Source organism: Cheilinus undulatus, linkage group 16 (assembly GCF_018320785.1).
Source record: "Cheilinus undulatus linkage group 16, ASM1832078v1, whole genome shotgun sequence".
NCBI lineage: Eukaryota > Metazoa > Chordata > Actinopteri > Labriformes > Labridae > Cheilinus > Cheilinus undulatus.
The window spans coordinates 2228215-2254581 of NC_054880.1; the positions used below are offsets into that span (position 1 = coordinate 2228215).

General features: G+C 37.6%; 1 protein-coding gene, 1 pseudogene and 5 gene segments (V, D, J or C); 2 read left to right on the top strand and 5 right to left on the bottom strand.

The window, feature by feature from the left end:
* The window catches only part of LOC121523648, a 78498-nt pseudogene that overhangs the window by 50123 nt on the left and 2008 nt on the right, over nucleotides 1-26367 (bottom strand).
* The window catches only part of LOC121523646, an 88982-nt gene that overhangs the window by 38272 nt on the left and 24343 nt on the right, over nucleotides 1-26367 (bottom strand).
* The window catches only part of LOC121523659, a 189612-nt gene that overhangs the window by 28681 nt on the left and 134564 nt on the right, over nucleotides 1-26367 (bottom strand).
* Nucleotides 1-26367, top strand: part of LOC121523642 — a 48785-nt gene that overhangs the window by 3617 nt on the left and 18801 nt on the right. The window contains 1 exon segment of the V gene segment in view: nucleotides 22824-22831. Within this exon segment, the coding sequence occupies nucleotides 22824-22831 (8 nt within the window).
* LOC121523645 overlaps nucleotides 3787-26367 on the top strand; it is a 32850-nt gene continuing 10269 nt past the window's right edge. The window contains 2 exon segments of the V gene segment in view: nucleotides 3787-3914; nucleotides 4022-4343. Of these exon segments, the coding sequence occupies nucleotides 3863-3914; nucleotides 4022-4343 (374 nt within the window).
* LOC121524576 (gastrula zinc finger protein XlCGF8.2DB-like) lies at nucleotides 8475-15229 on the bottom strand. The gene is made up of 3 exons (XM_041810023.1): nucleotides 14802-15229; nucleotides 8582-9244; nucleotides 8475-8478 (listed from the first exon to the last, which is right to left on the bottom strand). The coding sequence occupies exons 1-3, from the start codon at nucleotides 15197-15199 to the stop codon at nucleotides 8475-8477; spliced, it is 1065 nt and encodes a 354-aa protein (XP_041665957.1). The 5' UTR covers nucleotides 15200-15229.
* On the bottom strand, nucleotides 19563-20115 carry LOC121523654. The segment is given in 2 exon segments: nucleotides 19563-19915; nucleotides 20023-20115. Coding segments are annotated over 2 exon segments (390 nt in total).

The window sequence follows — 26367 nt, forward strand, 5'->3', positions numbered from 1 at the left end:
ATTCAGTGCAGCTGAACTGTCTTTGTCCCATGTGATTTTTCATGTGTGTAGCCATATTCCATTTTGTTTTGAATTTTTTGCCACACAGAGAACAGCTATAGGATTTTGTTTCACTTTCTGTCCTCGTGTCTTCAGTGTTTTCTTCGGAGTTTAAATCTGACTGATGTCCTCTGGTCTCTTTCCAATCATCACTGTCATCAGTTTCAGGCTCAGAAAAGTCTTCAATCTTGACCTCAATCTCTGGTTGTAAAAATCTCTGTGGATCTGAGTTTCTGGGTTGTTCCGGTCCTTCACTGTCCACTCCATCAGCTCCTGTTTCTTCTTGTATTATTTCATCTGCGTGGTTTTCATAGAGGTCTAAAGCTTGACTGGCAAAGCACTCATGTTTTTTTAACTGATAGAGCCAATTGAATGTCTTGCCACACATGTCGCAGCTGAAGGGTTTCTCTCCTCGGTGATGTGCCATGTGACCTTTCAGATGAGACCGCTGTTTAAATGTTTTAGTACATTCAGAACAGCTGAAGGGTTTCTCTCCGGTGTGAATTCTCATGTGTCTGGTTAGGTTACTTTTCTTGTTGAAGGTTTTATCACATAGAGAGCAGCGATGCTCTTTAGTCTTCCGTACCGTGTTTGTATCTCTTTCCTTCAGATTCTTACAGCGTTCAGTCTCAGGTCCAGAAAAATCTACAGTCTTCTCTTCAGTCTCTAGTTGTAAATCTCTTTCTTGATCAAAGTATCTGCCTGCTTCTGTTCCTGCAAAGTCCTCTCTATCATATACGCCATCTTCACTCTTCACAGAGACAATAGTCAAAGAAAATTTTGTTGCACTGTCCTCCTCTCTTCCCTGTGGATGCTCTCCCTCCTGACTGACCCACAGTTCCTCCTGTTCCTCTTTAATGTGTGTAAGATCAGTGTCATCCTGATCCATATGGGGGCTCCACTTCTGCTGCTCTGGAAGGTCATCTTCACCCACTGAGACCTGCTGGATGTCAGCAGGAAGCACTAAAAACACAGAGAGACACATTAAGAAAAGGTGTGAATTTAAGTTTAAACAAAACCTTGAACTTTTTTTTTAGCTAAGTGCAAAAAACGGGAATACTGCTGTCCACCATGTTTCCTAACTTTTAAACAGACTTTTAAGAAGTCAATCTATCAATCAATCAATCAATCAGTCAATTATCCTACATGTAAACAAGCTTTGCAACAGACACATTCTGATTTGGTTAAAGATTGCTAAGTAGTCTTCTTAAGGGTGTATTACATTGAAGTGATCATTTGAAGTGATCATATTTTCACCCAATAAACCAATAGAGCTGGAAGCGTATAATTATTATAATTATTATCATTAGTAGTAGTACAGATGCACAATATTCTCTGTATGATATTTGCATCCACACCTAAAAAAGTCAACCATCTTATCAGCAGATAGGAAAATTTCTGCCACTATTTATAACCAATATCTGCCTATAGCACCTATCAGCTGTAAATATAGGTCACACAGAGAAATAAGTTGGTGTAATTTTAGGCTGAAACTACAAACCTATGCCAGCCAAAGTCTTTCTTTTTATTCATTACATTCCCTAAACTAAAAAGTGTGTATTAAAGACTGAAATTTTTTAATTTGCTCATGTTCACACTTTAAATTGTGTAAATTAAGGATATAAGTTTTAAATCTGTAATAAATTCAAATATCAGTATTAGCTTTAATTGTTTTTTAAACATCAGCAATTGGACATTGGCAAAAATCAAATACCATGTACCCCTAATATTCAAAATAATAATACCAAAGAATAATCTGCATTAAATTGTTCCTATTTAAAATAAATAAATTGAAAACATAATTAGATTTATGTCAGATTTTGTTCTCTGCTCTTTTTAAAAACACCTTAAAAAGAAGAAATAAATCCACCACTATTATTATTATTAGGTTTTTTTGTTTGTTTGTTTGTTTGTTTTTGGTGCATGCTTTGCTCTTTAACGGCTTTACTGTTGGTTTATCATCTTAACCATTGCCTGGGATGCTTTGCCTGAAAACTACCGTTTCATTACTTAATGTCCAATCAAGTAGACCCTGGACCTTGAAAACGCACATGGAAGTTAGGGCTGGGAAATTAATCGCAAATTAGATTAGCTAAATCTCAATGTGGCCTGCTGCAATTTTCAAATCACAGAAGTTGCAATATTTCTTTAACTTGAAATGTATCAAATTACCAGTTTAATGAATCTTTTTTTTGCAGCAGCAGCAGCAGCAGCAGAGATTTTATGCACATCATGCAAACATTAAAGTGTCAGTTTTTATAATGATTCACAAAAATTCTCCTTTTTGTGTTTTATGTATGTTTTTCTCAATCAAAATGAGTGACATAAAATAAAGCCCTCAAACAAAGCAAATGACATCACATTTGCAATATGAGCAAAAATACTGTAGTTAGCTCCTTCTGTCTAAACCTGATGAAGCCTAGGGTTACCTCACGAAAGTGCTACCCCAGTTGTGATCAGCTGGTAGCCAGCCTCCTCTCCTCCACCCCAGCCGCCTCCTTTATAGTTTAAAGCTTGTTGCACCCCCATTTCCATATTCATGCTACTATGGATTAATTGCTTCTGAAATAATTTCATTGTTTTCAATACACATAAAATTATTTATTGCTTGAATTTGTCCAAAAAATACACAAGATTAACCCAAGAATAATTGCATATTAAATCGCAATCGCAAGATTTGGGGAAAAAAATCGCAATTAGATTATTTTTTTGCAAATCGTTCAGCCCTAGTGGAAGTCTTTCTCATCTCCCCATAGAGCTCAGCAACAACTTGAAATCAGAAAGATACGGATATAAACAAAGGTGTAATTCCATAACTATTATTTATAGCTGATTAAAGTTATACTGATCTAATCTAATGATCAGATGCGTCACCAGAAACAGAAGGACTGTGGACCTGAAATGAAAGAAAACAGCTATTTAAAGTAGGAGCTAGCTGCGGCTAACATCGAGTTGTGTGGATGTTAACGTAAGCTAAATAGTCCTTTCCCTGGAACATTCACATTAAACATGTGTCCAGAAGAAGAAGAAAACAGACCTTCCCTCTGCAGCTTCATTCCTGATGTAGAAATCACATCCAGCAGTTTGTCTTGTTGGTGGAGCTCCTCTTCGTATCTACATGTATGTTCTGACAGCTCTCTCAGCCGCCGTCTGAATAAATCTTTAAAATCCTTAAAGTCTGACATTTAAACACATTTAAGAATCAAAAAGTAACACAAAAGCTGACTCTGAAAACGTTGCTAGTGTTAAACTGCTCATACTGGACGGTAATTCAACCGGACAATGCTAACTTTGCTCAGCAACAAAAGAGCCCTACCAAAACCCGGAAGCAAAACACAATTTCCTGTACGACCATCTGGTTTTCAGAATAAAAGTAAAATTAAAAACGTCGAGACCGGCACTTCCTAAAAAATGAATTACTCGAGAGTGATTAAAAACATTCTCATTCAAAACATCTTTTTTAATTACGATATTTACAGACAAACACTTTCAGGGAGACACTCATAGGGGTGACGAGTGATAAACATTAAACAAAAATTAAACAAAAAATACATAAGACATTTAAAAATGTTCATTTGTTGAAAACAAGTTCCCCAAAAGTAAATGTGTAGAATATCAATGAGTGATTGACAGATGCAAACTGACTTCAGATTACCCCTGTAACAGTGACAGCTTATTTTCATGTAGAGCTACTTTGCATCAGCAGCTCCATGCTCCAGTGCTCTGGGAGAGTTTAAAGTCTTGACACTTGAACACTGGATAACTGACAGCTGTCCTTCATCACAACAAGAGACACACAGAAATCCTCCTCCTCATCACAAACATGACTCTGATCTGCGTCCTCATCTGGACTCTCCTCTGCTGCTGCTTCACAGGTAAAGTCCAGACAATCAAACTCCTCTCCTCTATCAACATCCGTCCCTCTGAAATGAAGGCCACAAAACCATGATGCTGCTTTGTGTTTTTGTCTCTGTATCCTCAGAGTCCAGAGGACAGGTCACAGTGACTCAGCCTGCAGCAGTGAGCTCTGCTCTGGGAGCCTCCGTCACCATCTCATGCAGGACCAGTCAGGATGTTTATTATCACAGCTCCTACTCCCACTATTTACACTGGTACCAACAGAAAGATGGAGAGACTCCTAAACTCCTCATTTACTTGACTAGCAGTCGAGCATCAGGGATTCCAGATCGTTTTTCAGGCAGTGGATCAGGCTCTTCCTTCACTCTGACCATCAGTGGAGTCCAGGCTGAAGATGCAGCAGTTTACTACTGTCAGAGTTATCACTACATCAACAGTCAGGATGTGTTCACACAGTGAAAAAGCGTGGTACAAAAACCTCCCTCAGTCAGACTGAACAGAAACTGATACGCCCTGCTGACAACACACACAGCCAAGTCAACACTTACACCTCATCTATTAATTGTTCATTCCCTCTGCCTACACTAAAATGTTTTTACTATTACCTATCAAATATGTTCACCTCATATTTTACTGCACAAAAATCAAATTCACCTCAAACCCAAGTCTTCAAAGTTTATAGACTTTTCATTCAACTGCAAGGTTGTACACTTTTGAGCCCAGCTCCTTAAATTCACTTCTACCTTCACATTTGACCCTGTAGTAATATCAGAGCTAAAAACTTTGATAAGAGCCAATATGTAGCTCTGATTCAGACCAGACAGCCCATTTTTACTCTGTTTACACCATCTGCTCCTTACATTATGATACAACAGTTTTATCTAGTGGCTACCACTGGAGTAAAAATATGAACACAATGTGGAAGTGCAAAATAACAGCAGTTGTGAGCATTCACTTGTGGCTGGCTGCAGAATCACTGGAAGTTACAGTCAGACCCTGTGTTAAAATGCCCATGTTGACAATAGAGTAAACATGTTTACGATCTGGGTCAAAAAGTGACTTTGATTGAAATTGTTCAGGTCTTTCTGAGCATGCTCTGTACAGGGAGTGAATTATTTTAACCACTTGCCCATTTTGACTTTGAGTAGTATACCAGGTATGAATAATTATGGAAAAAGCTGATGAGATGGTAAGCTAGTAACATGTTGTTTGGCATGAGGCAGAAGACTTACCTCAGCACCATCTCTTTGTCTGTTTTAGGTTGACAGTTAATTTAAGACAGTGCCTTCGAAATGGTGGTGACCATGGACTATTCAAGATGTGTCCTAAGTAACTTAATTTTCTGGGACTTAGAAACTGAACTGTCTTCTGCAGCTCTAAATTTCTGCAGATGCTGACACACTTCACTGAAGAGACAGTGACTGGTTTTATTATTAGACCCAAAAAGCCGCCATATGTTCAATATCGTATCTGTTCCGTTAACAGATAAAACATCACAGCACGGACACAACAGAAAATGCAAACATCGCACAGAGGCCACACAAGATTTTGATTGTTGTTGCTGGGTTTTAAAAGTTTTTAAAAGCTTCCAGTGTGTGAGTGCAGTGATGTCAAAGGTTATAAAGTCTACACCTCTATGGCTCTTTACATTGAAATTATATTTAATCACATATATGGCTCTGTTTGAATTCTTTAAGAAGCTGGTATAAAAATATCTATGGATGTGATCATTTTTAAACGATCTGGCCATGGAGCATTCAGTGACACTGTTGAGTATTTCAGGTAAGTAGAGAAGAAGTAAATCAGAGTAAAAACCGGTCAAAATTATCTAAAGTACTTAGCCTTACTTTATTTTGATGTAAAAGAATGCCCACTTTACAGGTGAATCCTAAAAGTTTTGGATTATTATCATCACAGTACTCTGCTTCCCTGTCAGTGTGTCAGAGATCATTTCCATGTAGAGCTACTTTGCATCAGCAGCTCCATGCTCCAGTGCTCTGAGAGAGTTTATAGTCCTGACACTTGAACACTGGATGACTCACAGCTGTCCTTCATCACAACACAACACACACAAATCCTCCTCCTCCTCACAAACATGACTCTGATCTGCGTCCTCATCTGGACTCTCCTCTGCTGCTGCTTCACAGGTAAAGTCCAGACAATCAAACTCCTCTCCTCTATCAACATCCATCCCTCTGAAATGGAGGCCACAAAACTATGATGCTGCTTTGTGTTTTTGTCTCTGTATCCTCAGAGTCCAGAGGACAGGTCACAGTGACTTAGCCTGCAGCAGTGAGCTCTGCTCCAGGAGCCTCCGTCACCGTCTCATGTAGGACCAGTCAGAATGTTTGGGGTAATGATGAGATGCAGTGGTACCAACAGAAAGATGGAGAAACTCCAAAACTCCTCATTCGTGAAACTAAGTATCGAGCAACAGGGATTCCAGGTCGTTTTTCAGGCAGTGGATCAGGCTCTTCCTTCACTCTGACCATCAGTGGAGTCCAGGCTGAAGATGCAGCAGTTTACTACTGTCAGAGTTATCACTACATCAACAGTCAAAATGTTTTCACACAGTGAAAAAGCGTGGTACAAAAACCTCCCTCAGTCAGACTGAACAGAAACTGAACTGTTTGCTGCAGCTGAAAGTTTCTGCAGAGACTGACACACTTCCCTGAGAACACACTTGTGTGCTATTTAGTTTCTCTTGAATCCTCTTTAACTCTATACATTTTCTTTGAATGAAAAATAATCACTCTAATACTTACCAAATTGAAAATGCAAAAACTAGGCTGGGCCTTTAATTAATTCCCCCCCAGGTGTCCAGAAATGCTTAACTTAGGTGACTCCAAAAGAAAAAAAGTCTAAATCTCAAAGGCACACTCTCCTTCACTTTAAAGTGATCATGATTTTATGCTCAGGATACATAACTTGTTAGATAAAAAAAAATGAATTGCTAAAATAAATCAACTTTTTGGTGATATTTTGAGATGCTGCTCTATGTGCTCACATTTAATCCTATATTAAATCCCAGCGGGATAATCTTGCAGCGCTGTGGAAGCCACAGTATTTTAGAATTATTTTACAGACTATGAAGAAGTTTAGCATTTTATTACTAATTTGATAAGTAAAAAGAATTCATTCACAAACTCTACTGCATTTTCATCCATGAAATTCAATATACATATGAGACATAATTAATAACTATCATTAGAGTTTGAACTTGGGGGAAATTGTGCTTAATTCTTGTCAACATGTTCTACTTTACAGATTAAATATTTTCTTTTTTTTTTTAAAAAAAGCATAACATTGTTCAGATCTTGCTCAGTTTTGTCAGACAATTGTTCTGTGTATATATATATATATATAATTTTGATAAAAATTAGCACTAAAATGGTTTCCCTTGTGTGAGGTCTTTGTATTTTCAAGAAAAACTGCAGCTGAATGTGTACCACAGTCAGGTCAGCTGACTATTTCCTCACTAGTTTTCATAATCATACCAGTGACTGTTGCATCAGATTCTAGCCATGTCTCAGTTTCTGTTGTCTTCTTCCCATCATCAACACTGTTTTTGGTAACAGGCTAAGAACAGTCTTCAGTCCTGACCCCAATCTCTGGTCATAAATGCCTCTCTGGATCAGAGTGCCTGGCTTGTTCTGATCCTCCCCAGTCCTCTACCTCACCTCCTGTTTCCGTCTCTTTTTTTTCCTCTGACTGGCATTGAAGTGCTGAACTCTTACTACATGCACTCTTGTGTTTTTTTAATTGAAAAGGCCAGGGGAATCGTTGGTCACAAATACTGCAGCTGAAGGGTTTCTCTCCTCTGTGATGTGCCATGTGAATCGTTAGACAAGACTTTTGTTTAAATCCTTTTCCACAATAAGAACAGCTAAAGGGTTTTTCTCCTGCATGAACTAACATGTGCTGGGTCAGATTTCCTTTGAAGTTAAATCTTTTACCACACTCGGTGCAGCTGAATGGTTTTTCTCCTGTGTGAGATGCCATATGACCTGTCAGACAAGACTTATAGTTGAAAACTTTGCCGCACAGAGAGCAGCTGAAAGGTTTATTGTCCATATGAATTATCATGTGTGCAGTCATGCCCTCCTTGTGACTAAATATTTTACCACACTCAGAGCAGCTGAAGGGTTTCTCTCCTGTGTGAATTATCATGTGTCTGGTCAAACTTCCTTTGCGATGAAATCTTTTATTGCACTCAGGGCAGCTGAAGGGTTTCTCTCCTGTGTGAATTATTATGTGTGTGGTTAGGTGCCCTTTTCTTTTGAAAATCTTACCACAGTGAGAGCAGACATATGATTTCTTATAAGGTACTGGTCTCTTAACTTTAATATTTCCCACAGAGTTTATACCTGACTGGTTTTCTCTCCTCTTCTTCCAATCAGCACTGTCATCAGTCTTGGGTTCAGAAAAGTCTTCAGACTTGATCTCAGTCTCTGGCTGTAAATGTTCCTCAGAACTGGAGTTTCTAGCCTGCTCTGGCCCTCTGCTAAAATCTGTTTGTATCTTCGTTTGGTTTTCATTAAGCTCTGAAGCCTGATTGCTAATACACTTGTGTTTTTTCAACTGAGTAATCCAACAGAAACTTTGATTACAGACATCACATCTGAAGCATTTCTCTCCTCTACGATATGCCATGTGCGATTTCTGAGAAGACTTTTGTTTGAACCTTTTACTAAAATCAGAAGAGCCAGGGGATTTCTCTTTGGTGTGAGTTCTCATGTGTATGGTGAGATTTCCTTTGAGATTAAAACCTTTACCACACTCAGAGCAGCTGAAGAGTGTTTCTCCAGTGTGTTGTGCCATGTGAGCTGTTAGAGAGGTCTTTTGGTTAAAGCCTTTAGAGCATACAGAGCAGCTAAATAGTTTCTCTCCAGTGTGAATTCTCATGTGTATGTTCAAACTTCCTTTTTGCGTAAAATGCTTACCACATTCAGAGCAGCTGAAAGGTTTCTCTCTTGTGTGAACTATCATATGCTGGGTTAGATTTCCTTTAAAATTAAATCTTTTACCACACTCTGAGCAGCTAAAGAGTTTCTCTCCTCCATGATGTGCCATGTGAGCTGTCAGACCAGCTTTGTAGTTAAAGCTTATGCCACACTCAGAGCAGCTGAAGGGTTTGTCTCCAGTGTGAATTCTCATGTGTACGGTCATATTTCTTATTTGGGTAAACCTTTTACCACACTCAGAACAGCTGAAGGGTTTCTCTTCTCCATGATATGCCAGGTGATGATCCAGACAAGACTTGCGTTTAAAGCTTTTACCGCACTCAGAGCAGGTGAAAGGTTTCTCTCCTGTGTGAATTTGTAAGTGTTGGGTCAGATGCCATTTCCTTTTGAACATTTTACCACACTGAGAGCAACTGTGGGATTTTTCATCAGTCTGTGTTCTCTTGTCGTTTATCCCTGAATGATATTTACCTTTTTCTTTCCAGTCAGCATCACAGTCATCAGTTTCAGACTCAGAAAAGTCATCTGTCTCAAGGTCGGTAAAGTCTTCAATCTTGACTTCGATCTCTGAATGTAAATGTCTCTCTGGATCTGAGGTTTTGGTTTCTTCTGCTCCTCCATAGTCCTCTCTGTGAGCTTCTGTTTCCATGTGTTCAGTTTGTATTTGATGAAGCTGCAAGGGCTGAGGTTTCTCTTCATCATCTTCAGTCTTCACAGAGACAGGACTGAATGTAAACTTGATGATATCAGCCTTCTCTTTATCTTGAAACTGCTCTCCTTCCTCACTGCTCCACATTTCCTCTTTAATGTATGGAGGTTTACTGCCCTCCTGATCTGGACTGGGGATCCACTCCTGCTGCTCAGGAGCTTCTTCTTTAAACACCGTCAACTTCTGGACATCAACATGAAGCACTAAAGAACAGATGGAGAACATAAAGCAAAGTTTAAAATTCTTCAGAATTATAACAGAAATATTGATTTCCAGTTTTTTATATCCCCGTCTGTTACAGTCTTACAGTCTCTCTCTGTTAAGATGTTTTGTTGGTCACAGAGTAAGACTTCTTCCAGAAAAAAAAAAAAACGACAAGATTGTGATGACCCCTTTATATTCTCAGGCACAAAAATGTATTAAACTTTAAGCTGCTTTGGGAAAATGCACAGTCCACTTGCAAGATGGACTATTTCACTATTATGAAAAGTTTGCAGTAAAACTAAAACACACTCTCAACTGCCACCACCTCTTTCTCCTCAAGTGACACTGATTTGTCCAGTCATTCTTTAAGTGGAAACAAGCATTTCAGCAAGATGGATCTGCCTAATGGCAGACATGGAATCTATTCAATCCACAATCTTTGCATTTACTATGTATTATTGCAACAATTACATTGTGGGGGCAATGCTGTGTTGTAATCTGAGGTTTGTTTTTTTTTTTCACAGAGATTTTTGTCTAAAAATTATAAGAAGACACAGAGATACAGAGATATCCATATGCAGAGTCTGCCTTTTTGCAGTTTTCATGATTAAGTTTCACATTTGTATTTTGCATTCAAATGTCTACCTGTTTGGAAATGCATTCTTTCTATATAAATTACAAATGTGGGCACACAATGTTGGCATGCATTATGTTTAATCCTTATTTTTTTTCATATTCCTTTTTCCCAGCTACACTGGTTTAATACGTTGACTTGGTTATTGAAGTAAATTAATAAAACATAGCCCTTCTTTCAGTTACACTGGTTTAAATTAGAAATTGTATAGCCATTAATCATACCTTTCTAAAACTGTTCTTTTCTCAAGAAACAATCATTTCATTAGAGACCTACAGTATTTGATTTCCATGTGGCCTATTCAAGGCACCACCACTGGGTCCTGGGACTCAACACGTTGAAAATCCATCAATATCACTGTTTACCATCATGTTTCTGTGCTTGTTGCAAAAGGGCAAAGCCAAAAGGGGTGCTGAAGATTTCTTCCTCTGAATTTCCCTCATTGTATGCAGTGCAATCAAACACAGTTTGGCCAAAACACAAATCAACGAGTTATAAATCTGGTACACCACTTCAGCAGGCTAAAATTGTGCTGTGTGGTTATGATCCTTGGATAAAAGGTTCAGCTCCCTGAAACAGTTTCCAGATGAAGAAAAAAAGAACAAACCTGCTTCTTGTCGCTTCATTTCAGGAGCTTATCCCACATCCAGATGTTTCGTTTGAACGCGGAGCTTCTCTCTGTACCTGGATGCTAACTCGAATAGCTTCACAGTCTTCCTGTAGATAAATGGACCACTAAAACTACATTGACAGCCTGACGTTCATTCAGATGTGTGATTAGACATTACAGAGATTTGAAGAATCCTTATTACCTTAGCAACACTCTGAAACACAACCTGACGCCGTTCTGAATAATAATCATGAAATCGTTTCCGGGGCAGCGTTATTGTGACCTTCAAAATAAGTGTATGAGCTTTGTTTTAACTTTTTTAGTTTATCCTGTCAAGCCCGAGCCTCTTTCATCAGGCTACCGCTCGAAATTTACGGTCCATCTTTAAATGAGTATAACTCTGTAACTACAATGTTTATTTGAATGATCAAGGTACAATAATAAAGAGGCACTTGTGCAATTTGTTCAGATATGTTACTGGATCAGAGAGCATCAAGTTGGCATTTTTTTTTTTTTTTTTTTTTTTTTTGTGCAATTTTAGCATCTATATCCCATAGAAATAATGCAGTTGAAGTCCAACAATCTCCAGTTGGCCAAAGCACCACATTTTGACATTATCTCTTTCAACTTCATGCCACTAGAAGGCCATCAGGACAAAATAAGAGAGATTTTAGTAAAAAAAAAAAAAAAATAATAATAATAATATATATATATATGTATATATATATATACTTTCAAAGGGGACCATGTTTATGTCTGTAGTACCAGGAACCATCCCTGGGGCCGGAAGTGTCTGGCTATGTAGCGCTACAGCCATTTTAATATGTGTTCATTGATTTAAGTCTTTTTTGAGTTGGATGTGGTGTAAGTAAAAATGGTTTATTTGGGCTTGTAGCTGAGCTGCTTCTGTTTAATTTGATATTTAACATGACTATTTTTGTGAAAATTAGACTAATAGAGAGCAAGTTTGTTTGGATCAAGGCGAGCAGGACTAAATTTGGTCCCACTAGGGCTTAAGAGGTTAATGCAAATGTTAACATAACCATATTTACCAAAAGCTCACAGTTTTGGTCACTGTTTTTTATAATATAATTTTTTTTCAAAAAATATGCAGCTTGTTAACAATTAATAGATTATCAGGCATCTGCCTTGCTCTGATAATGTGCTTCATGCAAAGGTGGAAAAGGTACAAGACCATTGTACTAAAGTAAAAGTAGTTACTTTGGTTAAACTTTGACTAACTAGAAGTAACAATCTACTGAAGTATGAAAATATGGATCTCCAACTAGGTCGTTTATAGGGATGAGAATCCAAATCTGGTACCAACACGGTACCAGTACCAACACATCCGATATCTATGTCACGTATAGCCAAAAGCCAAATAAAAGCCAAACAATAGGGCATTTAAACCTCATTGACAAAAAGATAAAACCCTCTTATTTCATTTATCTGTTTATTTTTTTTTAACATACTGAGGTACAAGTCATCCCCAAAATATACTCAAGCAGAACTACTGATTTCAAAATGTGTTGAAAAAGTAAAAGTACATAAGTTTCCATAAGTGATTAATTACATCACAAACAATGAAAAGTATTCAATTTCAAAACTGTTTGCCTTTCTTCTTTTCTTTACTTTTCTTTTAAGGTAGTGTTTATAACTGAACACTTTAACAAACCACAGCTTCCATGAAATCAAGGTTCTTATGACTTGATCAAACATAACACATGCTCAAATGTCAACTTTAGCAATCAGTATCTCTTATATGCAAAGAGGGTCAAAACTCTAAAATGTTGTAGAATATAGAGTGGCTGCAGGATACTGCAATTTAAATTACTCACATGCAGTGAAGAACAATTTGACATCATGATATCATTCTGTATTAGAGACCAGGAAGTTTGGGCCAGCTATGACAGTAGCTAAATGGGTACACATAAAGGAGTAAGAGAGTACGATTGCTTTTTCTCTTGTGTCTTCTCTCTTCTGTTACTCTGTTTTCTTAGAGGCCTGTAGTGAGTGGAACACCATCAATTCCTGTTATTTGGTGAATGTGTAAAGCAGTGTTAATCAACCCTGCTCAACCAAAGAGCCAAATTGTTGAAAAATACCTTCACAAAAGCCACATTCTAAGTGGTGAAAAGTAGCAAAAACGGCTTGAAGTAGCAATAAAAATAAGTTAAAGGTTGCAAAAACTGTCAAAATGCAGCAAAAATGCATTGCAGGAGGTGAAAATGGGAAGAAATAGTGGAAGAAGGGTAAAAAAAAAACAAAAATGGGTGACAAGTGAAAAAAAATGAGTAACGGGTGGCAAAATGGTCCAAAGGTGGCAAAAACGTGGGGAAAAAATGAGTGGAAATTGACTAAAATGTGCAAAAAAGCAGTCAAGAGTTGCAAAAATGGGCAAAAAATAGGAAACAAGTGGTATTTAATGGCAGAACGTACCTTAAATGGGGGAAAAGTGGTGAAAAGGGGCAAAACTGGGATAGGAATAGCAAAAAGAAGTGGCAAAAAATTGCAAAAAATAGGAAAAAAAGTGGTATTTAATGGCAAAAGGTAGCTTAAATGGGTAAAAAGTGGTTAAAAATGGCAAAAAAAAGGGATAGGAAAGTGGAAAAATTATGTGGCAAAAATGGGCAAAAAATAGGCAACGTGATATTTTAATGGCAAAGATTGGTGAAAAGTAGTGAAAAAGGGCAAAAATGGGAAAAAGCAGCAAAAAGACATGGCAAATTGGGAAAAAACTTTGCAAAAAAAAAATAGGAAACAAGTTGTATTTCATGACAAAAGGTAGCATTAATGGGTGAAAAGTGGCAAAAAAAATGAAAAAAAAAAAGATAAAAATGGCAAAAACTGGGGAAAAATAGTTGCAAAAAGAAGTGGCAAAGAATAAGAGTAGTATTTAATGGCAAAAGTCAGCTCTAATGGGTGAAAAGTGGCAAAAAAAAGTGAAAAGGGCAAAAAAAAGGTTTCCCTTTAAGGTTGGAGAACAACATTTAAGATTAAGACATTAAATAGCCACAAATAGTCACAAAAGAGCCATATGTGGCTCCAGAGCCACATGTTGAGTATCACTGATCTAAAGTATAACTCATAATAGAAGGAGGCGAAGTTGATCCTTCTTTAGAACTTCCATAGTTGGATAAATTCAAGATTGACACCACTGAAAACTCATTTTCTATCAGTTATTGTATCAAATTTAAACCAGGTACAAAAGAAAAAATACTAGCAGGACAAACTATAAACGTAACATTTGCTTCTCATTTGGTGTTTCATGTTTACTAAATCTGTGCAAAAATATTTAATATGGTTTAGTTTAAAAAAAAAAAAAAAATGAACGCATTTAAACAAAACCAACAAACTTCTGGAGTTGATACACTGATCCAGATTCATAATGTTCTACTCCCCAGTCCCCCAAATCAGCTGGTTTCTGCATAATTATCATGTAACAATATAAGGCATCAAGGTGTTACTAGCAGTGGTTGTAACAGTATGTGTTTAAAAAAACTAGCAGAGCTTTTCTTCTGATACAAAACTTTACAAAACTTGCTGAATTAGAAATAGCTTGAATATTTTTAAACCAGTCCAAAATGAAATATTCTAATACTAATACAGTCCTCAGTCCCTGGTTGTACATTTCTCTCTGGATTTGAATTCCTGGGCTTCTTTCATCTTCCATGGCCTTCTCCATCAGCTCCCATTTCTACCTCTCCCTTCATCTCAGTTTGGTTTTGGTGAAGGTGAAGAGACTGGCCGCATAAAGACTTGTGTTTTTTCAACTGATAAGACAAATAAAATCTTTTACCACATTCAGAGCAGCTAAAGGGTTTCTCTCCTGTATGAACCAACATGTGTGAAGCCAGATGCCCTTTTCTGTAAAATCGTTTGTCACACTCAGAGCAGCTGAAGGGTTTCTCTCCAGTGTGAAGCATCATGTGTGAGTTTAGATGCGCTTGTTGTTTAAAACTTTTACTGCAAACAGAGCAGATAAAGGGTCTCTCTCCTGTGTGTACCAACATGTGTCTTTCCAGGCTTCGCTTATCGTTATATCTTTTATCACATTCAGAGCAGCTGAAGACTTTATCCTCTCTGTGATGTTCCATGTGAAGTGTCAGATTAAACTTTCTGTTAAATCTTTTACCACATTTGGAGCAGCTGAAGAGTTTTTCCCCGCTGTGATTCCCCATGTGACGTGTCAGATCAGATTTTTGTGCAAATCTTTGACCACAATCAGAACAACCAAAGGGTTTCTCTCCTGAGTGGACCATTTTGTGTCTGATCAGATGCTCATTTGTTCCAAACCGTTTACCACATTCAGAGCAGGTGATTGGTCTTCTATCTTTTGTGTGTTTTATACCACTTAAACATGACTTATTCTCTCTGGGCTCATCCCAATAATCACTGTCTTCAGTCCCAGGTTCAGAAGAGTCTTCGGACTTATCACTCTCAGGATCTAAGCTGCTGGGTTGATCTGGTTCTCCACAGTCCTCTCCATCAGCTCCTGTTTCCATGTGTTCAGTTTGTATTTGATGAAGCTGTGAGAACTGGGGTTTCTGTTCATCCTCTTCATTCTTCACAGAGGCAGGAATGAATGTGAACTTGGTGGTATCAACCTTCTCTGGTCCTTGAAGCTGCTCTCTCTCCTGACTGATCCAAAGTTCCTCCTGCTCCTCTTTAATGTGTGGAAGATTTTGGTCTCCCTGGTCCAGACTAGGACCCCACTCCTGCTGCTCAGAAGGCTCTTCTTTACACTCCGACAGCTGCTGGACATCTGCAGGACACAGTCAACAAAAATTGAAAAAATGTCAAGGAAGATAGCTTCAAAATGTTTAAGCAACACTTCATAACGCTGGGACATCAAAGAATGATGTTCAGCTACACAGGTGGTGACTATATATGAATCTGATAATCTCAAACTTTTTTGGAGATACTGCAGCCGGGTAAAATGAGGAGATAGAATAAAGAAAACTAAATACAGAAAATGGAGGTGATAAAACTCATGAATTAAAAATGAAATGATAAAAATGCAAGTGAAAGAAGGGAGTGATTAATTATGAAGGAACTGCAAATTAGAAAAAAAAATAAAAGCATAAAAATCAAAGTGCCTGCTCATTTCTAAGACACTTGTGAGAATCTTCATCATGGAAAAAATTCGTTTGTGTGATTTTTAACATTACATACATTAAGGTTTCTGCACTTAAACTGGCATTTAAAGGGTTGAATTCCAAAAGATTAGTTCATAATTGATATTCAGGACCAGGTCTGATTCTTTATTTATTTATTTTAAAAGTAATACAAAAGAAGGGGGTAAAAGATTGATGTATATTTTTACCATTATAGATAAATAAAATAATATTTTTATTTATGTATACTGGCATTTTGCTCACAAAAACCTTCGGTGTAACAATTTATTTTACAGCATCCGAGGGTTAATCTTCCCTTTAAGCCTTAGGTATACCTAAGTACATTTTTCGCATTCTGTTTTGGATTTCTTGACCTGAATTGTGCTCTGTTGATGTGATTGGCATGAAACTGCACAAAGATGTGTATTTCTGCTCATGTTTAATTTTTCAAGCCAAATCATTACATAACCTGTTTGGTATCGTGTATAGTAAAAATACTCACGTTGGTGTCCCTAGGTGACAAAACTTGCCCGTTTAAACCCATTGTAATCGCTTATTTTGATTGCAAATTTGCAATACCATGTATTAGAGATGCACAATATTATTGGGCTGGTATCGGTATCAGCAGATATCAAAATTTCTGCCGATATTTACATCTGATATTTTGTCTGTGTATTTCAATATATCGACTGTAAATTTTGTCCATATATACTGATAAATTAGTGGAATTTTAGGCTGAACTAACAGATGTATGTCAGGTGAGGTATTTTTCTTTATCTTCATTCTTTAAACTTGAAAGTGTTTTTGTAAGGGCTAAAAATTGTTTCCTTAGTCATCCTTAAACCTTAAAGTGTCCAAAGGACTTACATTTTTGTCCCAAAAGGGTATTTAAATATTGGCATCAATATCGGTATCGTCTAAAATGAAGCTGTAAGTATTGGCATATCAGCAAAAGTCCTATATTGTGCATCCCTACCATGTATCACTGTTAACGCCATTACCTGTGATGCACTTTTGAATAGGAACCATATACTTGCAATTTTTACTAGTAACCACTTGACGGCGCCATTATCCTTTTTGGTTCAAGCATGTATCCGTAGGGCACTGAAAAGACGCACTTACAGTGGGATTTTTTTTTTTTATATAGATCTGTGAAATAAAGGCATATAAAAGAAATCAAATAAAATGTATGCGGGTGTTGATATGAATGTAAACTTGGGTTTTGCATGTTAGATATGAGAAATTGCATCTCTGAAAGCGCCACTCCAACGTGCTTCGTTAGGGGCATGCTGCAGGTCAATGTTCAGAGCCAAACTGCATCAATACCCACTGATCAGAAGTCTCCAAACAGGAAGTCAAAAGTTTAGAGTATCAGGTACTTCAAACGATGTCATGATTAGAACTGAAGGTGATTACAAAAAAACAAAAAAAAACAATGAATTTTAAAAACTGAACATAACCATATAAAGAAGGGGTCAAAATGTTTCCTGGGGTCAATATTTTGCATAATTTCCACAAATTTCTGGACACTGCAAAAAAAAAAAAAAAAATAATTAAAATGCATAAAACTCGATGTCAGCGGTAATTGATTACATATGACCACCTTTGATAACGATTTAAAAAAAAAAATCCAATTAGCATTTTTAATGTGGAAAAATTCTCATTCTGCTGAAGTGATAATTGAGCAAACTGGCATTTAAAGGTTAAAAAACGTAAAATCATGACAATGACCAAAGATCTGCTATTTCATGAAAAGAGCTGAAAGTGATAACAGAAAAAATGAAAATTTGTTTGTTAAAATAATATAAATCATGAATTTTACCATTTAATTTAGGTGCAGAAAGTGTTCCCTATGGAAATATGTGTATAGTGATTTAAATGGATGCCTAAGGGTTAATAAATGACAACTGTGGTCTAACTGTGTATCTAATAATAACTATGCAGACTTGAGTATTTTCCATCTATAACAATGATTCAGCTTTTCAGGTAGGTCAGTCTCTGACAATCACATCCATTAATAATGAACTAAAAACACTTCATGAACAAACCTGTTCTGTGTAAGCGAAGCTCGGGGTTCAACACAGCCTCCAGTAGTTTCTGTTGTCGCTCCTTTTCCTTCATTGATCGACAAAGTTGTTCTTCATACTCTATTATCGTTCTTTCAAACAGCCCAAATATCTCATTAGCAGCTGCAGTCAGTTGCTTGTTGATAAACTCTCTCAAAAACTGGGCTTTAGACATTTTGAAGAAGTGACGCTGACTCTTTCTTCACACAAACTCCGTCAAAAATTGAGTCGCACTGGTCGTTAGCTAGCAGGCTAAGCTAACTCTAATAACCTCGTGAACTTCCGGTGGATCAGTCAGAGAAGGAAAAAAGGAGCTCAAAATCCATCCACAGGTTTATTAGAGATACGGAGACAATGGCTCCTTTCTGAACAAACACGAGAACCACGAGGAAACTTAAAAACCCAAGACGAACAGTTTTCATTCTTCTTCTTCTTCTTCTTCTTCTTCTTCTTCGTGTTTTTAATGCTGTTGGCATCGAAAAGTTGCATTACTGCCCACTACTGGTTTTAACTAATACTGCAGTTTCCTCACTTCTAACTCATTACAACTTCTTTGTCCTTATGGGCAGATTTCAGTCTTAACTTTTAGACTTATAGCGCCACCTACTGAACAGGAAAAATCACAAATTATCTTATTTTGCAATCTAAATACAATTAACAGTGAGGAAAAATCCCTCTGTGTCTTGACTATTATTATTATTATTATTATTATTATTATTATCAGTATTTTTTCACATGAGGCCAGTTTTGGTTAGGTTTACATGGCCCGTTGTCCTTAATACATACAATACATACATGCATCATTTCTGCCTAATATTTAAATTAGCTTGATGATCTGAAGTGTGACGAATATGTAAAATAAATAGATAAATAAATACACTGAATAAATCAGAATGGGAGCAAATACTTCTTCCACAGCAATTGTATCTCCTCCATCTACTCAGTATCCCTCAAAGCTCCTGTCTCTTCCTGCCTCTTATCTTTTATTGTTTCCTTACCCAGGCATTGTTACATTGGTGCCTAATACATGTTCTGCATCTCTTCACAAGTTAGCTTTTGTTAGTCTGAGGCATTGTGTTTTCAAACTTGATAAAAAAAAAAAAAAAGAGTTCCTCTGTTCCATCATGCCCCTAAGTGTTCCTTATTCTGTGTGTGTTCTGCCTTTATAGTCCTCATCCTACTTTCAGTGCTGGATTCCAAGAATAGTGCTTTAAAAATTGTTTGTCCCTCGCCCTTTTCTAGATGACATTTAGCAAGGGATTTCGTGTCAGCAACTCGTTAGTGAAGTGTGTCAGTCTGTGCAGAAACTTCCAGCTGCAGCAGTCAGTTCAGTGTCTGTTCAGTCTGACTGAGGGAGGTTTTTGTACCACGCTTTTTCACTGTGTGAACACATTCTGACTGTTGATAACATGTATACTCTGACAGTAGTAAACTGCTGCATCTTCAGTCTGGACTCCACTGATGGTCAGAGTGAAGTCAGAGTGGGATCCACTGCCTGAAAAATGACTTGGAATCCCTGAAAATCGATGGTTAGCAAACTTAACAAGAAGTTTAAGAGTTCCTCCATCTTTCTTTTGATACCAGTGCAAATGGTGGTGTGGGAAGTCACTGTAATAATTAACATTCTGACTGGTCCTGCATGAGATGGTGACAGAGGCTCCCAGAGCAGAGCTCACTGCTGCAGGCTGAGTCACTGTGACCTGTCCTCTGGACTCTGAGGATACAGAGACAAAAACACAAAGCAGCATCATGGTTTTGTGGCCTTCATCTCAGAGGGACAGATGTTGATAGAGGAGAGGAGTTTGATTGTCTGGACTTTACCTGTGAAGCAGCAGCAGAGGAGAGTCCAGATGAGGATGCAGATCAGAGTCATGTTTGTGATGAGGAGGAGGATGTCTGTGTGTTGTGATGAAGGACAGCTGTCAGTCATCTAGTGTTCAAGTGTCAGGACTATAAACTCTCCAAGAGCACTGGAGCATGGAGCTGCTGATGCAAAGTGGCTCTACATGGAAATGATCTGACTGACTCCAGCAGGCGTTACCATTACACTCACGATAATGACAATTCAATTGATTTCAGTATTAGAAATGTATTTAAAAAGAAAAAAAAAATCTTTGATCCAATTCTGATTTATTATCTTTGGAAATGATCTGACTCTTTTAAACAGGGGTTTAAAATACACTCATGATTACAGTTTAGAAATCTTTTTGAGCAAAAAATTATTTGGAAGCAGAGGTTACTGAAGAGCTGCCCCCCCCCCCCCCCCCTTTTTTTTTTTTTTTTTTTTGACATTTAAAGCAAAGAAACGTGTTTGAAGACCTGCAATGACTAGTTTGGAGTTGTGCAACACCACCTCCCTTATAACTACTGAATTGTCACACTCAAATGTTGGGTTTATTCTACCATTGTTTGTCTTCCTGTATAGGTCTCTGTTTGCACACTTATACCTTTTTCTCAGTTCATTTCATTTAAATTCTGAATTCAACAGGCTTAATTGACCGGAAACACGTCAGTCTGCATTACCAAAGTACAATTGATAATAACAACAATTACGGCTCGGGGATTTTGTTAAATTCATTTTATAAAGTGTACGACAAGCAGGCCGTTTGTAGCTCTTCTTTTATTCTGAAGGCCGGATGAGGGTTCAGGAATTGGTGTTTTGTTTCCGGGTTATGAAGGCTCGTCTCCGTCGAGCACAGTTAGCATGTTAGATCCAGCGTCCTGTTAGTGCAGGATAATTCTTGACAACTGTTCAGAGTTTCCGGTTCCTCCTTTGGCTCTTGGATGTGTGTAAAATGTCTGAGTTTAAGGAGAGTTCAGGTTTGTTTTCTTTGTCCTTCAATGAAAGTATTTACTGTACATGTTTCATGGAGGTGAGCCTTGAGCTAACGTTCACATCCACACAGGACGGTATTAGCATTAGCTAGCTCCTGATCACTATAAAACTTTGTTTTTTTTACTTTAACACTCGTTGTTGACTGATGTGTGATGCTCTAATGTGTCTGCTTGATTTTGTCATCATCAGTGCAGATCAGTGAACAAGCTAAATCTTAAACAGAAATTTAATTCAGATTTTCAGATTCCATTTTGCGTTATTGAAAGTCTAATAATAAAGAGGCAAACACAGTAATATTGGAAGCAAAAACATATTTAGCCTCCTTGCTTTTCTGTAGGTTGCTGACAGACCTCTCGGTTGCGTAATGGTAAAAATGAAAAAATGTTTGAAAATGTTGGAAACACAGCCATATCCCTTGTGATTAGCTTCAATTCAATGTAAGAAAAATGTTTGAAACAAATTAAGGCTGTCAGATGTTTAAGTTTTTTACAGCGTGGTTCATCTCAGCCTAAGTGTAGTTTAATCCTGATTAATCCTCCTTTGTCACATTGTTAAAATCCACATTTTGCATTTAGAAGTGTTTTATTTCATCTTGGATTTTTGTACTGTCTTACACGAAGGTTAACCGACTTCCTGTCAATAGACACCTGCTTTTAATTTGAAAGAAAACAAAGAACTTCAAGTACATCAAAGATTAAAGCATTAACTTAACTGCAGTGTTAATTTTGGCAGCTTTATTTAATATTAGTTTTAGTTTTTGTCTTTAAATGAAATGCATTTGTTAATCTTAGTCTAGTTTTAGTCATTTTGTCAAAAACTAAACTTAGTTATTGTCAGTTTTAGTCATCACAGATGTATTTTTGTTAGTCTTAGTCTAGTTTTTGTCATGGAAAAAAAGGTGAATAGTCGACTAATAGTTTTAGTCACAGTTTTAGTCGATGATTAACACTGCTTAACTATAGAAAAAATGAACTTGTCATGGATAGAAAAGGAAATAAGTGGACAGCAAAAAGTGTAAATGTTTGACAACACGAAGTCCAGATTACTGTTGATTTGTCCTTTGAGTTTTTAGAGTAAAATGAGACTTTAAGGAGCAGTGGTGGAATTATTTTACATCACTGTGGCTGCAGGGTGCTGCAGTGTCTTAATCAAAGTGTTCTGAAAGGAACAATTAAGTAGGCTATGTGTTAAAAATGCACTAATCCTGGACCTTATTAATCCTATTAATGCTGATAGCTCTAAAAATTTTTTTTTTTACCAAGTTTGTCTAATTTATATGCCCTTGTAAAAAGTTGTGCATGGGCAGTCTTTTAGAGTTTTCTTTTTTCTACCATCATGCATAAAATGTTCCAAAAAAAATTTTACCATCCTGAAGAAGATCTCAATTATTGCCCCCAAAAATGTACCCAAAAAGATTGACGCGAGTGCAGAACCGACATTTGTTCCCATACCTGACCTGACCGACTTAAATTGCAGTGAACTTGCTGAAACAGAATATAATTATCAATGAATCACTTTGGCTTTAGCAGTACTACAGTTTTCTGAGGTAATTGATCATGATGGTCAGAGTTGCAGCCACTCCTATGAGAACGACTCACAGCCCCAGCTTGGTTCTCTTAATCACTGTGGATTTAAGACCAGTGAGTCATCAGTTTAAACATACCTTCATTAAGTAGACTTAATTAAGATGCAAATCTGTACTCAAGTGACTGAGTCACACTTTCTGCCTGTAGCCCGTCTCCTAAACACTCACACTGCTCTCACACGAGGTGGAAGTAGGGATTTTTGGCCACTGGCCAGAATGAAACAAGCATCTGATAGGGATTGAATTTGCATCACTTTCTGTCACAGATCCCTCTGTTTTGATACCACTGGTAGGTTGAGAAAACTTAACTGACTCTGCATTAAAGCACCTGCATTTGCATTGTCTTTAAAACAACAAGATGAGCTTTGTGGTAAGACCTGGAGCAGCCTGTGAGCCAGATGTAGGCCTTTTAATTTTTATATGACCTGTAGGAGTCTGTCTTTATATCAGCTTAATAGTTTACTATGTCAGCAAATTGATAAATATTATGTTGCATAATCGGTTGAATTCTCCAACTTTTTCAGCCTATTCTGTTTGTTGTATTTTTTCTTTGACTTTGTACATATTTTTCAATTAGAGCTGTTTCTATGCAAAATGTGAGCATAAACTCACTCATATGTCTTCCTTTATTTCAGAACTTCCTGCTGATGTCCAGCAGCTGTTGGTGAGTAAAGAAGAGCTTCCTGAGCAGCAGAATTGGAGTCCTGATCTTGATCAGGAAGACACTAAACCTCTAGACATCAAAAAGGAAGAGGAGGAACTGTGGATAAGTCATGAGAGAGAGCAGCTTCAAGATCTGGAGGATGCTGATATCATTGAGTTCACATTCAATCCTGTCTCTGTAAAGACTGAAGACGGTGAAAACAAACTTCAGTCCCCAGATTTTCATCAAATACAAACTGAACAGATGGAAACAAGAGTTTATGGAGAGGACTGTGATGTATCAGAACAGGCCAGGAACTCGTATCTTTTAGAGGGACAGCTACAACCAGAACCTGAGGTCAAGAATGAAAACTTTTCCAAACCTGAGACTGATGACTGTGGGAATGTGAAGGTCAGAATAGTGTGTGAGTCAGATTCAAACTATGTGGAAAAAGGTAAAGATAGGGGACAGAAGGCTGATATGAATTCACGTTGCTGCTCTCAGTGTGGTAAAATATTCAAAAAGAAAGGAAATCTAACTGTACACATGAGAATTCATACAGGAGAAAAACCCTTCAGCTGCTCAGAGTGTGGTAAAAGTTTTAACAGTAGGTCCTCTCTGACAGCTCATTCGACACATCATGGAGGAGAGAAACCCTTCAGCTGCTCTGAGTGTGATAAGAGCTTTAATTTTAAAGCTCATTTGGCAGTACACATGAGGATTCACACAGGAGAGAAACCATTCCGCTGCTCTCAGTGTGGTAAAAGGTTTGCCCATGGGCGATCTCTGACTAAACATCTGTTAATTCACACAGGAGAAAAACCCTTCAAATGTTCTGAGTGTGGCAAAAGTTTTAGCGACAAGTCAAACATGACCAGACACAAGAGAATGCACTCAAGAGAAAAACCATTCAGCTGCTTAGAGTGTGGTGAAAGCTTTGAACAAGAATCTCTTCTGGAAGATCACAGAGGGGACAAACCACTTGGCTGCGTGTTCTGTGATCAAACATTTATTTGCCCCCTTCAGTTAAAAAGACACAGTTGTTGTTGCAGCCCTCCTTCAGAGCCACATGAAAGCCACATGAAGTTAAAAAGACAGGCTGAAACAGCAGCACATGAAGACGACCACAGAGGGTCAGAACAAACCAGAATCTTAGACACAAAGCAGCATCTTCAACCAAAGACTAAGAGCAAGAGTGAAGATATTTCTGAATCTGAGACTGAAGACAGTGATCATTGGAGAGAAACTTCTGGTCCCAAGTCATTATCAAACTTTGTGGAAAACGTCACAGATGAGAGACCAGCAGCTAAAAGGAAATCCTGTGCTTGCTCTGAGTGTGGCAAAACGTTAAAAAGCAAAGCACATCTGATAAGACACATGAGGAGTCATACTGGAGAGAAACCATTCAGTTGCTCTGATTGTAGTAAAAGATTTAACATTAAGGGAAATTTGGTCAGACACATGAAAATTCACACAGGAGAAAAACTCTTCAGCTGCTCTGAATGTGATAAAGCGTTCTCTCAGCAGTCTTATCTGAAAGCACACATGGTATATCACAGACAGGAGAAACCCTTCAACTGCAATGTTTGTGACAAGAGATTCTTTTGGCGCTATCAGTTGAATAGACACAAGTGTGTTGGGGGGCATGATTCAGATTGTGATGAAAACCAAACTGAACCAAAAAGAAGGACAGAAACAGAGGGTACTGAAAGGGACTGTGGAGGATTACAACAAGTCAGAAACTTAGATGCAGAGAGGCATTTACAACCAGAGATTGAGGTTAAGATTGAGGGCCTCTCTGAACCTGAGACTTAAGGCAAAGATGACCTGTTCTAAACTGACATGAGATTTTTTATTGGTTTAAAAAGTTATCCATGGTAATCAATTGAGCTGGAATTACTCTCTAAAAATAAAAATGAAGTTACACTGCAGAGAAACCATGAACTTTCTATTTTTACAAGACATGGATAAGCAGTAAGCGATGAGCTGTGTTTCTGACACAAGATTAATTGACCATACAACACTCTCAGGCCTTAGGTGTTAAAACTCTAGAACTTGTCATTTATTGTGAAAAAAATATATATATATTAATCTGTAGTGTACTGTCTGGGATGTGTACACGGAGCCAGGTTTCAGTGAAACGCAGGTTTTCTACAAACATTATTTTTTAATTTTTTATAATGAGCACTTGGTCTGTCCTATTTGCCAGGGAGCAGACATTCTCCAGGTGTTTTGATGGCAAGTGCGAAATCTATCTACCCCATAGGTGTGTCTCATACAGAGTTGCTGCCCCTCCAACCAAAATCTCTGAAAGATTTTCTGGTTCAGTGAAGACTGCCGAAAAAGCTCCTCTCTGGTGAATGTGAACAGAGAAGGAGAGCAGAAAACTAAACAAGCACATGAAAAGTACGAGAGAGTCAAGTCTTGAGGCTGCAGAGTCTGTGATTATATTTATTGAAACTATTGTGTTTTAATTTTATTATTATTTTTTTTAATGAATCTGATTTAATATTTTTGCCAAGTCCAGAAAACATGATGCAATAAAAATACTACTTTTGAAAAGTAAATGCCTGTAATTTTTTTTGTTGTCCCCAAAGTTAACCCTCTGCCTATTCCAACATGAAATGTTGACAGAGGCTTTCAGGGCAGGTGATACAGATGCTAAGTGACTTTCCATGGAAATGCTCTGATTGATTTAGACTGGGTTACTCTGATGGTAAGTTATTATATATTAAAAGCAGCCTTGCATGTTAAGATATGCTGACTTTATTTCTATATATATGTTTTGTAAAATAACAATAGATTTCTGAACTTTGGAGGAAATGTGAAAAATAGTCTAGGGCAGCAGTACTCAACGTTGGGGTCAGGACCCCACTGGGGGTAGTGAGATGCTTAGATGGGGTCTCCAGATGCCTTAAAAAGCTAGGAATATTTTTAAATTACACTGTTGCCACTTTACACCAAACTATACCACATTTTTGCCACTTACAACCCATTTTATTCTCAATTTCCAGCACTTTTTTCTGCCTTTTTGCCACTTCTAAACCAAATCTTGACACTCTCCACCTATTGTTGGCTCTGTTATCACATTGTTGCCACTAT

Coding starts and splice junctions, on each gene's coding strand:
- LOC121524576 (XM_041810023.1), bottom strand. CDS start 15,199: ATGGGGAATCACAGCGGGGAAAAACTCTTCAGCTGCTCCAAATGTGGT. Junction 9,245..14,801: donor TGTGGTAAAAGATTTTATTT/GTCTTATCAGTT, acceptor AATGTTCAAAAG/GAAATGGCATCTGACCCAAC.